The sequence below is a fragment of the Anomaloglossus baeobatrachus genome, chromosome 8, assembly GCF_048569485.1.
Source record: "Anomaloglossus baeobatrachus isolate aAnoBae1 chromosome 8, aAnoBae1.hap1, whole genome shotgun sequence".
Taxonomy (NCBI): domain Eukaryota; kingdom Metazoa; phylum Chordata; class Amphibia; order Anura; family Aromobatidae; genus Anomaloglossus; species Anomaloglossus baeobatrachus.
Window position 1 is genome coordinate 240,424,328 of NC_134360.1, and position 23,579 is coordinate 240,447,906.

At 47.2% G+C, this 23,579-nt stretch overlaps 2 protein-coding genes across 3 annotated transcripts in view; one reads left to right on the forward strand and one right to left on the reverse strand.

Annotated features, from left to right (window-relative positions):
• The window catches only part of C8H1orf210 (chromosome 8 C1orf210 homolog), a 358,767-nt gene that overhangs the window by 319,379 nt on the left and 15,809 nt on the right, over nucleotides 1-23,579 (reverse strand). The gene's annotated exons all lie outside the window — the stretch shown is intronic.
• The window catches only part of LOC142250086 (uncharacterized), a gene marked incomplete at its 5' end in the record, with an annotated part of 39,275 nt that continues 16,784 nt past the window's right edge, over nucleotides 1,089-23,579 (forward strand). Inside the window, 4 exons of the mRNA XM_075322149.1 lie at nucleotides 1,089-2,379; nucleotides 6,544-7,631; nucleotides 8,145-8,203; nucleotides 19,378-19,538. Coding sequence (XP_075178264.1) covers nucleotides 1,089-2,379; nucleotides 6,544-7,631; nucleotides 8,145-8,203; nucleotides 19,378-19,538 — 2,599 coding nt within the window. The remainder of the gene's footprint in view (nucleotides 2,380-6,543; nucleotides 7,632-8,144; nucleotides 8,204-19,377; nucleotides 19,539-23,579) is intronic.

The window sequence follows — 23,579 nt, forward strand, 5'->3', positions numbered from 1 at the left end:
CCACTGAGCCTCCAACTACAACACAACTTACCACAACCACTGAGCCTCCAACTACAACAGAGCCTCCAACTACAACACAACCTCCCACAACCACTGAGCCTCCAACTACAACAGAGCCTCCAACTACAACAAAGCCTCCAACTACAACACAACCTCCCACAACCACTGAACCTCCAACTACAACAGAGCCTCCAACTACAACAGAACCTCCAACTACAACACAACCTCCCACAACCACTGAGCCTCCAACTACAACAGAGCCTCCAACTACAACACAACCTCCCACAACCACTGAGCCTCCAACTACAACAGAGCCTCCAACTACAACACAACCTCCCACAACCACAGAGCCTCCAACTACAACAGAGCCTCCAACTACAACACAACCTCCCACAACCACTGAGCCTCCAACAACAACACAACCTCCCACAACCACTAAGCCTCCAACTACAACAGAGCCTCCAACTACAACAGAGCCTTCAACTACAACAGAGCCTCCAACTACAACACAGCCTCCCACAACCACTGAGCCTCCAACTACAACAGAGCCTCCAACTACAACAGAGACTCCAACTACAACACAACCTCCCACAACCACTGAGCCTCCAACTACAACACAACCTCCCACAACCACTGAGCTTCCCAAAACCACTGAGCCTCCAACTACCACAGAGCTTCCAACTACAACACAACCTCCCACAACCACTGAGCCTCCAACTACAACAGAGGCTCCAACTACAACACAACCTCCCACAACCACTGAGCCTCCAACTACAACACAACCTCCCACAACTACTGAGCCTCCAACTACAACAGAGCCTCCAACTACAACAGAGACTCAAACTACAACAGAGCCTTCAACTACAACAGAGCCTCCAACTACAACACAACCTCCCACAACCACTGAGCCTCCAACTACAACAGAGCCTCCAACTACAACAGAGCCTTCAACTACAACAGAGCCTCCAACTACAACACAACTTCCCACAACCACTGAGCCTCCAACTACAACAGAGCCTCCAACTACAACACAACCTCCCACAACCACTGAGCCTCCAACTACAACAGAGCCTCCAACTACAACAAAGCCTCCAACTACAACACAACCTCCCACAACCACTGAGCCTCCAACTACAACAGAGCCTCCAACTACAACAGAACCTCCAACTACAACACAACCTCCCACAACCACTGAGCCTCCAACTACAACAGAGCCTCCAACTACAACACAACCTCCCACAACCACAGAGCCTCCAACTGCAACAGAGCCTCCAACTACAACACAACCTCCCACAACCACTGAGCCTCCAACAACAACACAACCTCCCACAACCACTGAGCCTCCAACTACAACAGAGCCTCCAACTACAACAGAGCCTTCAACTACAACAGAGCCTCCAACTACAACACAACCTCCCACAACCACTGAGCCTCCAACTACAACAGAGCCTCCAACTACAACAGAGCCTTCAACTACAACAGAGCCTCCAACTACAACACAACCTCCCACAACCACTGAGCCTCCAACTACAACAGAGCCTTCAACTACAACAGAGCCTCCAACTACAACACAACCTCCCACAACCACTGAGCCTCCAACTACAACAGAGCCTCCAACTACAAAAGAGCCTCCAACTACAACACAACCTCCCACAACCACTGAGCCTCCAACTACAACACAACTTCCCACAACCACTGAGCCTCCAACTACAACAGAGCCTCCAACTACAACACAACCTCCCACAACCACTGAGCCTCCAACTACAACAGAGCCTCCAACTACAACAAAGCCTCAAACTACAACACAACCTCCCACAACCACTGAGCCTCCAACTACAACAGAGCCTCCAACTACAACAGAACCTCCAACTACAACACAACCTCCCACAACCACAGAGCCTCCAACTACAACAGAGCCTCCAACTACAACACAACCTCCCACAACCACTGAGCCTCCAACAACAACACAACCTCCCACAACCACTGAGCCTCCAACTACAACAGAGCCTCCAACTACAACAGAGCCTTCAACTACAATAGAGCCTCCAACTACAACACAACCTCCCACAACCACTGAGCCTCCAACTACAACAGAGCCTCCAACTACAACACAACCTCCCACAACCACAGAGCCTCCAACTACAACAGAGCATCCAACTACAACACAACCTCCCACAACCACTGAGCCTCCCACAACCACTGAGCTTCCAACTACCACAGAGCTTCCAACTACAACACAACCTCCCACAACCACTGAGCCTCCAACTACAACAGAGCCTCCAACTACAACACAACCTCCCACAACCACTGAGTTTCCAACTACAACGCAACCTCCCACAACCACTGAGCCTCCAACTACAACAGAGCCTCCAACTACAACAGAACCTCCAACTACAACAGAGCCTTCAACTACAACAGAGCCTCCAACTACAACACAACCTCCCACAACCATTGAGCCTCCAACTACAACAGAGCCTCCAACTACAACACAGCCTCCAACTACAACACAACCTCCCACAACCACTGAGCCTCCCACAACCACTGAGCCTCCAACTACCACAGAGCTTCCAACTACAACACAACCTCCCACAACCACTGAGCCTCCAACTACAACAGAGCCTCCAACTACAACACAACCTCCCACAACCACTGAGCCTCCAACTACAACACAACCTCCCACAACCACTGAGCCTCCAACTACAACAGAGCCTCCAACTACAACAGAGCATTCAACTACAACAGAGCCTCCAACTACAACACAACCTCCCACAACCACTGAACCTCCAACTACAACAGAGCCTCCAACTACAACAGAGCCTTCAACTACAACAGAGCCTCCAACTACAACACAAACTCCCACAACCACTGAGCCTCCAACTACAACAGAGCCTCCAACTACAACACAACCTCCCACAACCACAGAGCCTCCAACTACAACAGAGCCTCCAACTACAACACAACCTCCCACAACCACAACAGAGCCTCAAACTACAACACAACCTCCCACAACCACTGAGCCTCCAACTACAACAGAGCCTCCAACTACAACACAACCTTCCACAACCACTGAGCCTCCAACTACAACAGAGCCTCCAACTACAACACAACCTCCCACAACCACTGAGCCTCCAACTACAACACAACCTCCCACTACCACTGAGCCTCCAACTACAACAGAGCCTCCAACTACAACAGAGCCTCCAACTACAACAGAGCCTTCAACTACAACAGAGCCTCCAACTACAACACAACCTCCCACAACCACTGAGCCTCCAACTACAACAGAGCCTCCAACTACAACAGAGACTCCAACTACAACAGAGCCTTCAACTACAACAGAGCCTCAAACTACAACACAACCTCCCACAACCACTGAGCCTCCAACTACAACAGAGCCTCCAACTACAACACAACCTTCCACAACCACTGAGCCTCCAACTACAACAGAGCCTCCAACTACAGCACAACCTCCCACAACCACTGAGCCTCCCAAAACCACTGAGCCTCAAACTACCACAGAGCTTCCAACTACAACACCACCTCCCACAACCACTGAGCCTCCAACTACAACAGAGCCTCCAACTACAACACAACCTCCCACAACCACTGAGCCCCCAACTACAACACAACCTCCCACTACCACTGAGCCTCCAACTACAACAGAGCCTCCAACTACAACAGAGCCTTCAACTACAACAGAGCCTCCAACTACAACAGAGCCTCCAACTACAACACAACCTCCCACAACCACTGAGCCTCCAACTACAACAGAGCCTCCAACTACAACAGAGCCTCCAACTACAACACAACCTCCCACAACCACTGAGCCTCCAACTACAACACAACTTCCCACAACCACTGAGCCTCCAACTACAACAGAGCCTCCAACTACAACACAACCTCCCACAACCACTGAGCCTCCAACTACAACAGAGCCTCCAACTACAACAGAGCCTCCAACTACAACACAACCTCCCACAACCACTGAGCCTCCAACTACAACAGAGCCTCCAACTACAACAGAACCTCCAACTACAACACAACCTCCCACAACCACTGAGCCTCCAACTACAACAGAGCCTCCAACTACAACACAACCTCCAACTACAACACAACCTCCCACAACCACTGAGCCTCCAACTACAACAGAGCCTCCAACTACAACGGAGCCTACAACTACAACAGAGCCTCCCACTACAACAGAGCCTCCATCTACAACACAGCCTCTAACTACAACACAAACTCCCACAACCACTGAGCCTCCAACTACAACAGAGCCTCCAACTACAACACAACCTCCCACAACCACAGAGCCTCCAACTACAACAGAGCCTCCAACTACAACACAACCTCCAACTACAACACAACCTCCCACAACCACTGAGCCTCCAACTACAACAGAGCCTCCAACTACAACTCAACCTCCCACAACCACTGAGCCTCCAACTACAACACAGCCTCCAACTACAACACAACCTCCCACAACCACTGAGCCTCCAACTACAATAGAGCCTCCAACTACAACAGAGCCTCCAACTACAACACAACCTCCCACAACCACTGAGCCTCCAACTACAACAGAGCCTCCAACTACAACAGAACCTCCAACTACAACACAACCTCCCACAACCACTGAGCCTCCAACTACAACAGAGCCTCCAACTACAACACAACCTCCAACTACAACACAACCTCCCACAACCACTGAGCCTCCAACTACAACAGAGCCTCCAACTACAACGGAGCCTAAAACTACAACAGAGCCTCCCACTACAACAGAGCCTCCATCTACAACACAGCCTCTAACTACAACACAAACTCCCACAACCACTGAGCCTCCAACTACAACAGAGCCTCCAACTACAACACAACCTCCCACAACCACAGAGCCTCCAACTACAACAGAGCCTCCAACTACAACACAACCTCCAACTACAACACAACCTCCCACAACCACTGAGCCTCCAACTACAACAGAGCCTCCAACTACAACAGAGCCTCCTACAACCACTGAGCGTCCAACTACAACAGAGTCTCCAACTACAACACAACCTCCTACAACCACTGAGCCTCCAACTACAACAGAGCCTACAATTACAACAGAGCCTCCAATTACAACAGAGCCTCCAACTACAACACAACCTCCCACAACCACTGAACCTCCAACTACCACAGAGCCTCCAACTACAACACAACCTCCCACAACCACTGAGCCTCCAACTACCACAGAGCCTCCAACTACAACACAACCTCCCACAACCACTGAGTCTCTAACTACAACAGAGCCGCCAACTACAACAGAGCCTCCAACTACAACACAACCTCCCACAACCACTGAGCCTCCAACTACAACAGAGCCTCCAACTACAACACAACCTCCCACAGCCACTGAGTCTCTAACTACAACAGAGCCTCTAACTACAACAGAGCCTCCAACTACAAAACAAACTCCCACAACCACTGAGCCTCCAACTACAACAGAGCCTCTAACTACAACACAACATCCCACAACCACTGAGCCTCCAACTACAACAGAGCCTCCAACTACAACACAACCTCCCACAACCACTGAGCCACCAGCTACAACAGAGCCTCCAACTACAACACAACCTCCCACAACTACTGAACCTCCAACTACAACAGAGCCTCAAACTACAACACAAACTCCCACAACCACTGAGCCTCCAACTACAACACAACCTCCCACAACCACTGAGCCGCCAACTACAACAGAGCCTCCAACTACAACACAACCTCCCACAACCACTGAACCTCCAACTACAACAGAGCCTCCAACTACAACACAAACTCCCACAACCACTGAGCCTCCAACTACAACAGAGCCTCTAACTACAACAAAACCTCCCACAACCACTGAGCCTTCAACTACAACAGAGCCTCCAACTACAACAGTGCCTCCAACTACAACAGTGCCTCCAACTACAACAGAGCCTCCAATTACAACACAACCTCCCACAACCACTGAGCCTCCAACTACAACAGAGGCTCCAACTACAACAGAGCCTCCAACTACAACACAACCTCCCACAACCATTGAGCCTCCAACTACAACAGAGCCTCCAACTACAACACAACCTCCCACAACCACTGAGCCTCCAACTACAACAGAGCCTCCAACTACAACACAGTCTCCAACTACAACACAAACTCCCACAACCACTGAGCCTCCAACTACAACAGAACCTCCCACAACCACTGAGCCTCCAACTACAACAGAGCCTCCAACTACAACACAACCTCCCACAACCACTGAGCCTCCAACTACAACAGAGCCTCCAACTACAACAGAGCCGCCAACTACAACACAACCTCCCACAACCACTGAGCCTCCAACTACAACAGAGCCTCCAACAACAACACAACCTCCCACAACCACGGAGCCTCCAACTACAACACAACGTCCCACAACCACTGAGCCTCCAACTACAACAGAACCTTCTACTACAACACAACCTCCCACAACCACTGAGCCTCCAACTACAACACAACCTCCCACAACCACTGAGCCTCCAACTACAACAGAGCCTTCAACTACAACACAACTTCCCACAACCACTGAGCCTCCAACTACAACAGAGCCTCCAACTACAACAGAGCCTCCAACTACAACACAACCTCCCACAACCACTGAGCCTCCAACTACAACAGAGCTTCCAACTACAACACAACCTCCCACAACCATTGAGCCTCCAACTACAACAGAGCCTCCAACTACAACACAACCTCCCACAACCACTGAGCCTCCAACTACAACACAGCCTCCAACTACAACACAACCTCCCACAACCACTGAGCCTCCAACTACAACAGAGCCTCCAACTACAACACAACCTCCGACAACCACTGAGCCTCCAACTACAACAGAGCCTCCAACTACAACACAACCTCCCACAACCACTGAACCGCCAACTACAACAGAGCCTCCAACTACAACACAACCTCCCACAACCACTGAGCCGCCAACTACAACAGAGCCTCCAACTACATCACAAACTCTCACAACCACTGAGCCTCCAACTACAACAGAGCCTCCAACTACAACAGTGCCTCCAACTACAACAGAGACTCCAACTACAATAGAGCCTCCAAGTACAACACAACCTCCCACAACCACCGAGCCCCGAACTACAACAGAGCCTCCAACTACAACACAGCCACCCATTACCACTGAGCCTCCAACTACAACACAGCCTCCCACAACCACTGAGCCTCCAACTACAACACAGCCTCCCACTACCACAGAGCCTCCAACTACAACAGAGCCTCCCACTACCACTAAGCCTCCAACTACAACACAGCCTCCCACTACCACAGAGCCTCCAACTACAACACAGCCTCCCACTACCACAGAGCCTCCAAATACAACACATCCTCCTACTACCACTGAGCCTCCAACTACAACACAGCCTCCCACTACCACAGTGCCTCCAACTACCACACAGCCTCCAACCAGTACTAAGCCTCCAACGACTACTAGGCCAGTGACAACCACAACTGCTAAAAACATACTACCATTAACATTCAAGATTGTAAACAGAACATATACGCCCAGTCTCCAGGACCGATCGTCTGTAGACTATCAAAGAGAGTCTACTGAAATAATACACAAAGTAAGTAACAATGAATTAATCTTCACATTCATATTTATATTATTAGGGCGCAGTCCGCACATGGCATAGGATGTGTATCTCTTATTATGTACGATTGGGGAATATACGCAGATTATATTCTCATATCTGATGTCTCCACTGTGGGGTTTACAATCTAATGTAATGAATTCCTATAAAACACATACGAGCAGTGAGGATTTTTTTAATCTCATATGTAAATAAGGGAGGTGAAATGTATTCAATTATAGGCTCCTACGATATAATTCCTGGTTTTCATTTTTTCCTTTTTGACAGTTAAAATAACAATCTAAGACTGATATGAACATGTAGGAAATTTACAACATTTGCTCCATTTCCCCTCCTGTAGTGACTTGTCCATCATCTGCTGTGTCGCTCCCATCTAGGAGTATAGACTGCAGCAGAGCAGACTAGAAGCCACCGCACAGGAGGATGGGGGATTCCCACTGTCATTACTGGACCCTCACCCTTCTCTCCTTTCATCTCTCTCTACAGATGCTGGTGTTTTTAAACAAATATTTCATCGTTATAAGAATAACCATAAGAATATTTAGGTAAGTTCTTATATATGAGTGTGAAGGATACAGTGATAATAAGCCGGGAGGAATATAACTGTTATCAGCGGCAGTCGGGGACATCACTACTGTTAGCCACATCAAGGCCACAATCAACAATATTTTATTCAACTGATAAAAATGTAAAATATGAATGATTCAATGTTTTATTTAAATATTATTTATTTTAATTGAGTAAAATATGAAGAATAATTTAAAAAGTTTTATATTTTCCACTTTTAACCACTAGGGGGAGCAGCTGATGAAATTTGGCATGAAAACCTAATGTACAACTAGCTTGCATTACAACTGCAGTAAAAGTGGGCGGGGCTTGGTCACATGTGTTTGATGTCATCGATCCTCTCTCCTTCTGGGTGTTTGCAAGAAGATAAGAGAATAGAAGTTTAGGATCACAGTGAGGAGCCATTTTGTTGGTGACTGCAAAGCGATACTTAAATTTAGAAAGTGTCACTGAGGACAGCCAGCTTAGTGCTCCACTGTATAATGTGCCCCATATAGTGCTCCACTGTATAATGTGCCCCATATAGTGCTCCGCTGTATAATGTGCCCCATATAGTGCTCCACTGTATAATGTGCCCTATATAGTGCTCCACAGTATAATGTGCCCCACAGTATAATGTGCCCCATATAGTGCACCACAGTTTAATGTGTCCCATAATGCTCCACTATATCATATGTCCCATAGTGCTCTATACAGCACACAATTCTGCTATATCAGTTTGCATGAATATAGCAGAACTGTGTAAGTGTGTTCAGGGCACAGCAGCGTGATTATTTCTCTGAACACGGCGTTGGCGGTGATCTGTAGCCTGTACTAATAACGTCAGGCTGCAATCACCGCTCCACGACGCTGGTATTTACCTAATCCCAGACCTCTGCTCATGGCAGCTCCTCCTGTCACTCTGGTGTCCCGGCAGTTCCTCCTCTCACCACTTGGCTCACACTTAGCATAGAGCAGTTATAGGGGAACTGTCTTCACAAAGATGGCACCGATCCCCTCTCACAGCTGTCACCTGACAGCCCAGGGTGTGTGCCAAGGTCACTGCAGGAAGAAGTTACAATGTAGGAGAAGGGGTTTTGGACACATATTATCATCTCCTATGTACAGGGGCTGCTGTATTTGTGGTTTGTAAGTGTCGTTACACACCAGCAAATGCAAAATGGCAGACCCCAGTGTTTGAATAAAAATAGAATTAAAAAAAAACCTATCACTTTCCCTTTAAGTATTTTTTCATCATGGTTTTTTTTCTGCTGACAAAAGTAATGATAAATTCATCAAAAGGGGTGGACAATGTTTGATGAATTGCTGCAATTTCTTTTTGCTCTTTAGCACCTTTAAGGGCATTTTCCACTTCCAGAAATACTATTTAGCTACAGAAATATATATATATATATATATATATATATATATATATATATATATATATATATATATATATATATATATATATATATATATATATACAGTGCAGACCATATATTTGGACACATCTCATTCAAAGAGTTTTCTTTGTTTTCAGGACTCTGAAAATTGTAGATTCACATTGAAGACATCAAAACTATGAATTAACATATGTGGAATGAAATACTTAAAAAAGTGTGAAACAACTGAAAATATGTCTTATATTCTAGGTTCTTCAAAGTAGCCGCCTTTTGCTTTGATTACTGCTTTGCACACTCTCGGCATTCTCTTGATGAGCTTCAAGAGGTAGTCACCGGAAATGGTCTTCCAACAGTCTTGAAGGAGTTCCCAGAGATGTTTAGCAGTTGTTGGCCCTTTTGCCTTCACTCTGCGGTCCAGCTCACCCCAAACCATCTCGATTGGGTTCCTGTCTGGTGACTGTGGAGACCAGGTCATCTCGCGTAGCACCCCATCACTCTCCTTCTTAGTCAAATAGCCCTTACACAGCCTGGAGATGTGTTTGGGGGTCATTGTCCTGTTGAAAAATAAATGATGGTCCAACTAAACGCAAACCGGATGGAATAGCACGCCGCTGCAAGATGCTGTGGTAGCCATGCTGGTTCTGTATGCCTTCAGTTTTGAATAAATCCCCAACAGTGTCACCAGCAAAGCCCCCCCACACCATCACACCTCCTCCTCCATGCTTCACGGTGGGAACCAGCCATGTAGAGTCCATCCATTCACCTTTTCTACAAAGACACGGTGGTTGGATCCAAAGATCTCAAGTTTGGACTCATCAGACCAAAGCACAGATTTCCACTGGTCTAATGTCCATTCCTTGTGTGCTTTAGCCCAAACAAGTCTCTTCTGCTTGTTGCCTGTCCTTAGCAGTGGTTTCCTAGCAGCTATTTTACCATGAAGGCTGCTGCACAAAGTCTCCTCTTAACAGTTGTTCTAGAGATGAGAAAGTGTGTCCAAACGTTTGGTCTGTACTATATATATATATATATATATATATATATATATATATAGTGGGTATGGACAGTATTCAGGCCCCTTTAAATTTTTCACTCTTTGTTTTATTGCAGCCATTTGGTAAATTCAAAAAAGTTCATTTTTTTCTCATTTATGTCCACTCTCCACCCCATGTTGACAGAAAAAAAAACAAATGTAGAAATATGTCGCCCAGGACGATGGTGTACTCGGTCCCGGGCCGTATATGTACGGGGATGCTGTGTCACGGGTGTGCTGTGGCCGTTGCCTGCTTCCGTGACCCTGGGGACGCTTTTTAAAAGGGATACATATACAAAGGCGGTTAGAATACAGTTTATAACGTGACACCACTTGCGGGTTGCAGCTATGTAGATGGAGCCGCCGCTGCACAGTTCTCACTACTGAGGCTGGTGTTGGTGGTATCCTGGATGTTTGGCCTTCTGCAAGCAGGGCCGAGCCCCAGAGGGTATGTGATATTGATGGTTGCGGAAAGAAGGTAGGCCACACAAGGGGTTGCAGTATAACTGGTGTCTTTGCTCACAGTCTCTAGTGAACTACCTGAGGAAAGCTGGTCTTAACCTCTGTTCTTCTTAGTCCCAGTGCCGGTGTAGTGACCTAGTGGCTTCTTTCCCCTGCACCTGTCTCTGGTTGGTGGATCCCCGTGGCTTGGAACATCTGGGGGTCCCCTCTTTCGTAGTGTTTCAACGGTTGTCCGTATGGCGGTAGCGTGAACCCTGTGGGGTCGGAGTCTCTGGTCCTGTTCCCCGGTTCTCTCATTGCTACTGTGTCCCAAACTTCAAGGTCCTTGATGATCCCCTCACTGTGCAGATTTTATCAGGTCTGCCTGGAGCTTTTGCCTGACCTAGGATTCTGTACCTCGTTGGTGCTATGGTTTCGGGAGTACTCCATCGTACTCCATCGGCAACCACATATATATAGTGGGTATGGACTGTATTCAGACCCCTTTAAATTTTTCACTCTTTGTTTTATTGCAGCCATTTGGTAAATTCAAAAAAGTTCATTTTTTTCTCATTTATGTCCACTCTGCACCCCATGTTGACAGAAAAAGAAACAAATGTAGAAATGTGTCGCCCAGGACGATGGTGTACTCGGTCCCGGGCTGTATATGTACGGGGATGCTGTGTCACGGGTGTGCTGTGGCCGTTGCCCGCTTCCGTGACCCTGGGGACGCTTTACATATACAAAGGCGGTTAGAATACAGTTTATAACGTGACACCACTTGCGGGTTGCAGCTATGTAGATGGAGCCGCCGCTGCACAGTTCTCACTACTGAGGCTGGTGTTGGTGGCAGTCTGGATGTTTGGCCCTCCGCAAGCAGGGCCGAGCCCCAGCGGGTATGTGATGTTGATGGTTGCGTAAAGAAGGTAGGCCACACAAGGGGTTGCAGTATAACTGGTGTCTTTGCTCACAGTCTCTAGTGAACTGGTTACCTGAGGAAGGCTGGTCTTAACCTCTGTTCTTCTTAGTCCCAGTGCCGGTGTAGTGACCTAGTGGCTTCTTTCCCCTGCACCTGTCTCTGGTTGGTGGGTCCCCGTGGCTTGGAACATCTGGGGGTCCCCTCCTCGTAGTGTTTCAACGGTTGTCCGTATGGCGGTAGCGTGAACCCTGTGGGGTCGGAGTCTCTGGTCCTGTTCCCTGGTTCTCTCATTGCTACTGTGTCCCAAACTTCAAGGTCAGTGAGGTCCTTGATGATCCCCTCACTGTGCAGATTTTATCAGGTCTGCCTGGAGCTTTTGCCTGACCTAGGATTCTGTACCCCGTTGGTGCTATGGTTTCGGGAGTACTCCATCGTACTCCATCAGCAACCACACGCCTGGGCCCTCAGGTCACCGTCACACTTCTGTCAGTGCTTCCACATGCCTTCACTGTCACCGACCAACTACTGACTCTCCACTGTCTGCTCCTCCCACCTGATCATCTAGTGGACTGGATCGGCTTCACCGTCTAGGTGGCCATCCACTGGGTCCAACCCTAGTCTGTCACCAGTCTTTGGGGAATTTGGGAACTAAAACAGGGATAAACTGGAATGTTTTGGGGATGCAGTACCTTGTAGCTCCCTGATGGATTCAGGGGCTTTACGGAAATTTTTGCAAATTTATTAACCCCTTAACGACCGCGGGCCGTAAAATTACGTCCTAAATGACATAATCTTACTGCCCGCGGTCCTCCGGCGGCAGCATGCCGCGATCGGCACACATCTCAGCTGATTTTCACAGCTGAGATGTGTGCCTGCTAGGCACGAGCAGAATCGTTATCTGCTCGTGCCGATTAACCCCTTATATGGCGCTGTCAATACATGACAGCGCCATTATAAGCGCAATCGCGGTAAAGTTTTACTTACCGCCGAAACCGGAAGTCACGTGACGCGATCACGTGACTCCCGATAGTTGTCATGGTAGTACAGGGTCATGTGATGACTCCTGTACTACACATGAATTGGTTTCACTTTCGCTGTGCCCGGGGCACAGCAAAAGAGAAAGACAGCGTATCTGCTGTTTACAGCCTTCCAGCTGTGATCAGCAGATACTGCAGAGCGATCGGAATGCTGATCGCAATAGCCCCCTAGGGGGACTAGTAAAATAAAAAAAAAAAGTAAAAAAATAAGTTTTAAAAAATTAAAAAAAAACAAAAAAACCTAAAAGTTCAAATCACCCCCCATTCGCCCCATTGAAAATTAAAGGGTTAAAAAAATAAAAAATATACACACATTTGGTATCGCCGCGTTCAGAAACGCCCGATCTATCAAAATATAAAATCAATTAATCTGATCAGTAAACGGCGTAGCGGCAAAAAAATTCCAAACGCCAAAACGACGTTTTTTTGTCGCCACAACTTTTGCGCAAAATGCAATAAGAGGCGATCAAAACGTAGCATCTGCGCAAAAATGGTACCGTTAAAAACGTCAGCTCGAGACGCAAAAAATAAGCCGTCATTGAGCCTAAGATCCCGAAAAATGAGAACGCTACGGGTCACGGAATATGGCGTAAAACGTGCGCCACTTTTTTCGGACAAACTTCTGATTTTTTTTTAACCCCTTATATAAAAGTAAACCTATACATGTTTGGTGTCTACGAACTCGCACTGACCTGAGGCATCACACCCACACATCAGTTTTACCATATAGTGAACACAGTGAATAAAATATCTCAAAAACCATAGTGCTATCGCACTTTTTTTGCAATTTTTCAGCATTTGGAATTTTTTTGCCATTTTCTAGTACACAATATGGTAAAACTGATGGTTTCATTTAAAAGTACAGCTCGTTCCGCAAAAAATGAGCCCTCACATGACCATATTGACTGAAAAATAAAAAAGTTACGTCTCTCAGAAAAAGAATGGCGAAAAAAAAACGGAAAGCGAAAAATCGGCCGGTCGTGAAAGGGTTAAACAAGAAAAACTGAAATATCACATGGTCATAAGTATTCAGACCCTTTGATTAGTATTGAGTAGAAGCACCATTTCCTTTTGAGCTAGTCCAGCCATGAGTCTTCTTGGAAATGATGCAACAAGTTTTTCACACTTGGATTTGGGGATCCTCTGCCATTCTTCCTTGAAGATCCTCTCAAGTTCCGTCAGGTAGGATGGTGAACGTTGGTGGACGCCATTTTCAGGTCTCTCTAGAGATGCTTAATTGGGTTTAGGTCAGGGCTCTGGTTGGGCCGGTTAAGAATGGTCACAGAGTTGTTCTGAAGCCACTACTTTGTTATTTTAGTTGTGTGGTTAGGGTCCTTGTTTCATTGGAAGGTGAAACTTTAACCAAATCTGAGTTCCAGAGCACTCTGGAAGAGGCTTTCGTCCACGATATCTCCGTACCAGGCCACATTCATCTTTCCAGTCGTCCGGCCCCCATCTGAAAAACACCCCCATAGCATGATGCTGCCACCATGTTTCACTGTTGGGATTGTATTGGGCAGGTAATGAGCAGTGCCTGATTTTCTCCACACATACCACTTAGTATTATCACCAAAAAGTTCTATTTTCGTTTCATCAGATCAGAGAATCTTATTTCTCATAGTCTGGGAGTCCTTCATGTGTTTTTTTGCAAACTCTATGTGGGCATTCATATGTCTTGCACTGAGGAGAGGCTTTTGTGGGGCAACTCTGCCATAAAGGCCCAACTGATGGAGGGCTGCAGTGATAGTTGACTTTGTGGAACTTTCTCCTATGTCCCTACTGCATCTCTGCAGCTCAGCCACAGTGATCTTGGGGTTCTTCTTTATCTCTTTCACCAAGGCTCATCTCCAGTGATTGCTCAGTTTTGCTCGACGACCAGGTCCAGGAAGAGTTCTGGTGGTCCTAAATATCTTCCATTTAAGGATTATGGAGGCCACTGTGCTCTTAGGAACCTTGAGAACTGAATAAATTCTTTTGTAACCTTGGCCAGATCTGTGCCTTGCCAGAATTCTGTCTCGGAGCTCCTTGGGCAGTTCCTTTGACTTCATGATTCTCATTTGGCGTGACATGCAGTGTGAGCTGTGACATGCCCTTGTATAGACAGGTGTGTGCCTTTCCAAATCAAGTCCTATCAGTTTAATTAAACACAGCTGGACTCCAATGCAAAAGTAGAACCATATCAAGGAGGATCACAAGGAAATGGACAGCATGTGACTAAAACATGAGTGTCTGAGCCAAGGCTCTGAATACTTATGACCATGTGATATTTCAGTTTTTCTTGTTTAATACATTTTTTTTCTGGCAAGATGGGGTGCTGTTACGTCACCTCCGGAGTCTGCTCCAGCGACTTCTGCTCCGATCGCCAGGCGACGCCGTGTTCCTGCCGTGGATGGTGCTGGTGATGGGAGAGAAGTCGATGCCAGCGGCACCAGTGGGCGCAGGCTCCGATCATCCACTGGGCTCAGTGGCGTAACTAGAGTTTGATGGGCCCTGGTGCAAAATTTGGACCGGGGCCCCCCTCCACGTACACCGACACTTAGGGTACGGAATAATGACACCGACACTCGGGGTACATGATCATGACGCTGACACTTGGCTTTTACCCACAGGACCCAGCTTCCCCATGCTCTGCTATACATCTTTCCCTCAGCACCCAGCTTTCCATATCAGAGCATGGGAAAGCTGGGTGCTGAGAGAAGATGTACAGCAGAGCATGGGGAAGCTGGGTGCTGAGGGAAAGATGTACAGCAGAGCATGGGAAAGCTGGGTGCTGAAGGAAAGATGTACAGCAGAGCATGGGGAAGCTGGGTGCTGAGGGAAAAAGCCTTTTTCCCTCAGCACAAAACATTCCCATACCTTGCTTGTATCTTTGTCCCCCCTATAGTATAGTATAGTTCTCCAAATACTATAATGGCCCCCACATAGCCTTCCATATAGTATAAAGGGTCCCACATAACCCTTCATATATTAGAATGCACCTCCATAGTCCTCCATGTATTATAATGCATTTCCACAGAGTTCTCCATATATTATAATTCACCCCATAGTTCTCCATGTTTTATAAGGCACCCCCATAGTCTATGTATAAGGTAGCCTCCATAGTCCTCCATATATTATAATGTAGCCCCTATAGTCCTGTATGTATTATAATGCAGTTCCATAAACCTTCATATTGTATTATGCAGCCCCATACTCCTCCATGTATAATGCACCCCTAGTCCATGTATAAAGTGTCCTTCATGTTTATTATACAGCCCCATAGACCTCCATGTATCATGCAGCCAGCACACCCAGGCCTCCATGTATTATGCAGCCAGCCCCCCCCCCCCCCAGGGCCTCCATGTATCACACATCCAGCCCCCCCCCCAGGGCCTCCATGTGTCATGCAGACAGTAACCCCAGAGCCTCCATGTATCATGCAGCCAGCCCCCCCAGGGCCTCCATGTGTCATGCAGACAGCCACCCCAGAGCCTCCATGTATCAAGCAGCCAGACCCCCCCCAGGGCCTCCATGTATCATGCAGCCAGCCCCCCCCCAGGGCCTCCATGTATCATGCAGCCAGCCCCCCCCCAGGGCCTCCATGTATCACGCAGTCAGCCTCCCCAGGGTCTCCATGTGTCATGCAGCCAGCCCCCCCCCCCCAGAGCCTCCATGTATCACGCAGCCAGCCCCCCCAGGGTCTCCATGTGTCATGCAGTCAGCCCCCCCCAGGGCCTCCATGTGTCATGTAGCCAGCCCCCCCAGGGCCTCCATGTGTCATGTAGCCAGCCCCCCCCCCAGGGCCTCCATGTGTCATGCAGCCAGCACCCCCAGGGCCTCCATGTGTCATGCAGCCAGCACCCCCAGGGCCTCCATGTGTCATGTAGCCAGCCCCCCCCCAGGGCCTCCATGTGTCATGTAGCCAGCCCCCCCCCCCCCCAGGGCCTCCATGTGTCATGCAGCCAGCCCCCCCCCCCCAGGGCCTCCATGTGTCATGTAGCCAGCCCCCCCCCCAGGGCCTCCATGTGTCATGTAGCCAGCCCCCCCCCAGGGCCTCCATGTGTCATGTAGCCAGCCCCCCCCCCCCCAGGGCCTCCATGTGTCATGCAGCCAGCCCCCCAGGGCCCCCCCCCACATCACACACACTACACCAACATATGTCACACACCCTGCTCCCCATACAGCCTGCACCCATCATATCACACACACACATACACACACTACATATGTCACACACCCTGCCCACATATCTCAACCTGCCTGTACCCCAACTTACCCCTCTCAAACACTCTGCACCCCTTTACATGCTTCTGTCACAGTCTGCACCCCTCATATGCCCCTCACCCTGCACACCCCCTCCTCATGTCCTCTCGTTTCTCATTACCAGTCATGTGTCTCAATCTCCGTCAGGAATAACTATCTTCTGCTTTCTGCCGGCAATCCTGTATCTCCTCCCACACAGTCACATGGCCATGACGTCATCGCAGGTCCTGACAGGATGGATTCCATCTGCTGTGCGGGTCGCAGGAGTGCTTCTGCTCTGCCGCAGCTTAGAAACGCCTGGTGGGTCTCTCCAGGTCAGGGGTCCCTCTGCCCCCTGCTAACACTCGCCCCCCACCCCACCCCCCGGACTCACAGGCCGGCCCCCGGCGGTCGCGTGGTCGGCCACTGAAGAGCGGATCTCCTGTCTTACAGAGAGGAGTCGGCTCTGCAGAGCGGCTGCCGGGCCCCTATAACCCTGCGGGCCCGGTCGCAGTGGCGACCTCTGCGACCGCGGTCGTTACGCCCCTGACTGGGCTGGGTTAGCTTGGGATCTGCAGTACCGCTGGCTGACTGTGGGTGGCATGTGTCTTCCAGCTGAAGTTGCCAGCGTTCAGCTACAGCCAATGGGAAGACACCACACCCTTCTTATTTCCCCTCCTGTCACATGATTACTGCTAGATATAGTTCTGATTTTCCTGGCTCCTGTTACGTCCTATTCTGTTGATGATTCCTGTGATTGACTTCTGCGTGTTTTGACTATCCTTCTGCCTACTGTTTTTGTACCTTGCTGCCCGACCCGGATCTGACCTCTGCTACGTTTGCTGACTACGTCACTGCCTGCCGATTATGTCCCTGTTCCGCTATTCCTGGTTTGACCCTGCCTGACTACTACTCTCATCGGACTGCAGCCTTCCACAGGTAGTGATCTCCAGTTCCCTGTGTAATTCCAAACCCCTGTATAGGGGTTAATGGGTTTCAGGGTTCTGGGGGTCCTACTTGGTGAGTGGCTTCCCTCTAGCCTCCCCTTTACAGCCCATCTGAGTCTGTGGATCCAGGCAGGCGTTACAGGTGCAGAGCGTACATTAATGAGAAAAAAAATTAACTCTTTTGAATTTACCAAATGGCTGCAATGAAACAAAGAGTGAAAAATGTAAAGGGGCCTGAATACTTCCTATATCCACAGTGTGTACTGTGAGACTGTGACCGGGGTTATCTATGACGGCCGGTATGTCTCGCCCCGGTTGTGCTCACTCCATGATAGAAAGTAAATCCACTCTAGGGTTAATGCTGTTTCCCTACAGGCTGAAGGAAGGGTTAAATAGAATCAGGAACGAGGGCAGGTGTGCCGGGTGTGAGGGAGTGAACAGAACTCCCTGAGTTTTCTGCTGGAGAGGCACATGTATTGTGTTATGGACTTTTGTTTGGACATTAAAACCGTGTGCTGTGAACCTTAATGCCTGGATCCCGTGTCTTCTGCTGCGCAGCCGACCGTGCTACCTCACAGTACATATACATAGAGAGAGAGAGAGGAGTGGTGCAGGGAGCGGTTACATTCACTCCTCACTACACTATGAGTGCGGCTGTAATCACTCACAGGCACTTTGATAGACCGCCTGCTCGGCAGTGTTTATGTAGATTATATGTACAGAGCAGACTGTCAATCAATGTGCTGGGGAGTGATAACCGTGCACTCACTGTGTATTCAGCAGTGACTGTAACCGTTCCTTGCACCTCCCCAATGACTGGAAGCCACTCCGTTTTCTCCCTGTAGCCGCACTTCTCGCCAGCTGTCAGGGTTTAGTTGCCATTTACCTGCAGATTAACTCTATATATTGGCATAAATAGAATTTCTGAATGTGAAAGATTAATCAAGAATACTTTAAAATAAAAAAAAGTTGCATTATCTTTACAATAAACTTGAAAATGTTGCAAGTGATACGGTAGTCAATATATACTTGTATAAAAGTGAAGGTCCAGGTGGTCAAAAATCGGTATTCCTTATCATAATGATCCTCCTCCTCTATATCCCCCCTTCTCCTGTCACATACAATACACTGATTACTCCACACTTCTAACCTGACTTTTTGGATCTTTCCTGCAGGAGTGGCTCTTTAGTTCCTGACATGGAAATAGAATTTGCAAATGAGACAGTAACCCCTACGTCCAGGAAATTGGTTGATACAGTCTATAATGGAGTGACAAACGACTCCCAGAACAGCATTGATGGTTTACAGGTCGACCCTTTAAGTATACAATCTAGAGGTAAGTCTACACTTGGATTATTACAAACTACATAATAGTATCATAAACCTCCCTAAGAAAGAAGAAAGTCCATCCTAAGCACATACAGGTCACTAAAGTAGTATGGACTCTGGTTTTTAATATCGTTTATTCGCAGGGGATTTCTTTTGGTGACCTTCTATACTTAGATTAAAGGGGTTGTCTCTTCACAGTTCACTGAAAATGAAAATAGCTTAAACTAAACCTCCTGGATTGGTGCCATACCAGCAATGTCGACACTGAGAGGGGAGGGGGCTCTAAAGGGGTCATCTCAAAAAATACTTAACACTATAGGAAAGAAATAATAGAATAATAATTATGTATCAAAGGAGGATCCCCAAAAGAATGAAATATATTTACAGCATTAAATCACAGACAAGACAAATACAATAAAGATGTGTAAAAACTTGTAGGTTTATAGAAACAAAATACACAAAAGGTTGTGCCCAATAGGGTGTTGTGTATTTTGTATCCATCCAAGCCTACAGGTTTTATAAGGACTTTCAATGTATTTGTCTCATCTGTGATTTAGTAAATATATTTAATTGATTTCTGGATCCTCCTTTGATACACGGCTTCTTTCTTTCTGTTACTGCCTTCTGAACATCTGTCAAGTCAGTAGTCTTCCCCATGATTGTGTAGCCTACTGAACCAGACTAAGGGACCATTTTAAACGCTTTGCAGGTGTTTTGTGGTAATTATTTTGATTTTCTGAGATAATGACTTCTGGGTTTTCATTGGCTGTAAGCCATAATCATCAACATTAGCAGAAATAAACATGTGAAAATAGATCCCTCTGTGTGTAATGACTCTATATAATGTATAAGAATAGAGCCATCTGTGTGTAATGACTCTATATATATATATATATATATATATATATATATATGCGTTTCCCTTTTTGTATTGAATTACTGAAATAAATCAACTTTTCGATGATATTCTAATTTATTGAGATGCACTTGTATATGTCACCCATCTTGGTATATATTTGGCCAATTCTCGTATATATGTTCCCTTCCTGGTATATATGTTACCTATGCTGGACTCGTCCTGGTATATACGGTACTCTCAGATTAAATAACAAAATCTGCTGACAGATTCCCTTTAAGTCATTTGAACTTAATATTAATTTGGTGAGGTGGAAGTTTTGGCCTCTCTGAGTTTATCCTCTACATAAAACATCCTTAGATACTTGCAGGTTTGATTTGATTTATAATAAAGACTGAGAGCAGCTATTCCAACGTGGCTGATAAATGAGCTCAAACGACTTCAGTATGGTAGGTGAATGTCTCTAAAGCTCACTCCAGTATTTTTTTTCTTATTTCAAAGCTGGAGTGGTGCTTTAAATCTAAGTTCCCCTGTCCCGTCTTATATTCACCTGCCACTGTCTTCATCTTTTTTCAGCATTGCTCGGGTTGGTCTCTTGCGATTTGTTACCTGCCTGCTGTAAGGCTCACCGCTTGAGATGGTACTGTGGTGATCAGAAGTGGACCCACTGGACCACAGGGGGGACCTTGGCTCACCCTTTAGTGGAAGGAGCTTGACAAAGCACCCACCGCGAGGCAAACGCCAGGTGCCACTCCCAGAGCAGTGAGCAGGACTGTCGTTGTTGACCTCCAGGGCAAGACCGGACACAGATGCAGACAGGCAGAGTCACTAGTGTAGACAGGGACCTCCAGGACAGCTGGGGCAGATAGCACGGCCAGGATAGACAGGTACAGTCACTAGTATAGACAGAGACCACTGGGACGGCTGAGGCAGATAGCACGGCCAGGGTGGGCGGACACAGGGATACCGGCGGGCCTGAAAACAGGCAAGGACACTGTTCACTGACATGAGGATGCACAGTGGACAGGGGGACCTGACAACTAGCTGGTTAGGGAACAAGCCACGAACTAACTAATCACGTTGCTCAGGCATCTCCCCTAGTGGGAGAGTGCCTAAAGTACCCAGTGCCTCTCAGCGATAGGCAGTGTTTAATGTTGTGCGCCTGAAGTTACAAATTAATAGAAGTCTATAAGAGCCTCGTTCGCACCTCGTTCTGGTTCTTGTAAACTTGCATTAAACAATTGTGACATAACTTTTGACTTACGGCCAGTCAGAAGTTCTGGGTACAAGATGGCGCTGCAGTAACAAAGCTGAAAAACGATGAAGCTGCTGGACAGTAAGTTTAATACAGTGAGCAAAGGGTTTACATATAAAGCACCATTCCAGTGTTGAAAAAACAAACAAACACTGACATGGTGCTTTAATGGTGTGAAATCAGCCCATGTAAATGCAACCTAAATATTTTTGTGTATTGGTGCAATATTTTAGCATTGGGGCTCCAGTTTTAACTTTTGTCCCTGGTCACACTTTGTCTAAAATTGGCACTGCATAGGATTCAGTTGGATTAGATAGGAGTTCCTTCCTGGGGATGCCTAAGGCTATGTGTGCACGTTGCGTCGTGTCCATACTAAAAATTCTGCAGCGATTTGGCAGTGCATGTGCACGTCAAATCGCTGCAGAAACACTGCGTAATGGATGCAGTGTGTCTGCAGAATAGATGCTGATTTCATGTGCTTTGGATGCTGCCTCTCCCATAGACAAAGCGGGAGCAGCATCCAAAGCGCACAAAAGAAGTGACATGCTGCTTTTTTTAAACGCATCGATTTTGTCAAATATTTGGCATCCAAAATGCTGCGTTTAAAAAAGCAGCGTGCGCATGGATTATGCACAATCTTCATACATTGTGCTGGGGACGCAGGACGCATGCGTTTACGCTGCAGTGCAATACGCAGTGTAAACGCATGAAATTACGCAACGTGCACACATAGCCTTACCCAGATTGCGAAAATATTAAGGCTGTGTGTGGATGCTGCATTTTTTTTTATGTGTTTTTGCCTTGTTTTTTGGGTGCCCAAAACTGCATGCCTATCCTTCTCGCTGCAAAGTCTTTGAGAATCCATAAATGCTGTGCACACGTTGCTTCTTTCGTCCATGGAGTTTTGGGTGCAGAAGAAAGAAGCAGCATGTCAATTGTTGATGCGTTTTTGTCCTGGATTTTTTAGCCATTGAATACAGTAAAAAAAAAAACACATGGCACAAAAACCCTCCGAAACCCCCCCAAAAAAGCATGCGATTCTGTCACAAGTTGAATTTCTAGGTGTAGAAAATTTCTGCACCTAATCTGCAGCGTGCGCACATACCCATACATATTTTAGAGACACCTATTTTCACAACTACAATTCTGTGGTTTCCATTATTTTCTAGTGGTGGTTACCTATTGATTTAATTCATTTGTATTTTGATAGATCAGACATTTACAAACACCATAATGCCAAACATGTTTATTTTTTCATTAAAACAAATTTGAATGGGCGAATAGGAAAGGCGATTCAATTTTTTTTCTTTTTTAGATATTTTTTTAACTTCAAATTTTCTATTTTTTCAGTCCCCTTAGGGGATTTAAAACTGCAAACATCTCATCCCTTGAACCCGAACTCACGCTTTACATGTCTCCTTCAGAGACTGACATTGGCATTTATGAGGCTCAGCTCCACTTGGCTTCTGTTAAGGTGGCTTTACACACTGCAACATCGCAAACGACATCGCTGTAACGTCACCGGTTTTTTGACGTTATAGCGACCTCCCCAGCGACATTGCAGTGTGTGAAACACATCAGCGACCTGGCCCCTGCTGTGAAGTTGTGATCGCTACAAATCGTTCAGGACCATTCTTTGGTCCTTTGTTTCCCGCTGTGCAGCAAAGTTTTAGTGTGCAAAGGGGACTTTACAGCGACTTCGTTAGCGACTTCCCTTTCAAAAAGCTGCTTTACAACGTCCCCAATGACTAGCTAGGTCGTTCTGCAGGTCCGGATCGCTGTTGCGTCGTTGGCCAGGTTTGCCTATTTGACAGCTCACCAGAGACTTTGTAGCGATCCCGGCCAGGTTGGGATCGCTGGTGGGATCGCTAGAAAGTTTCAGTGTGTAAAGGCCCCTTTAGAGGCAGATGATGATGAAGATGTCAGTGGAAGATGAT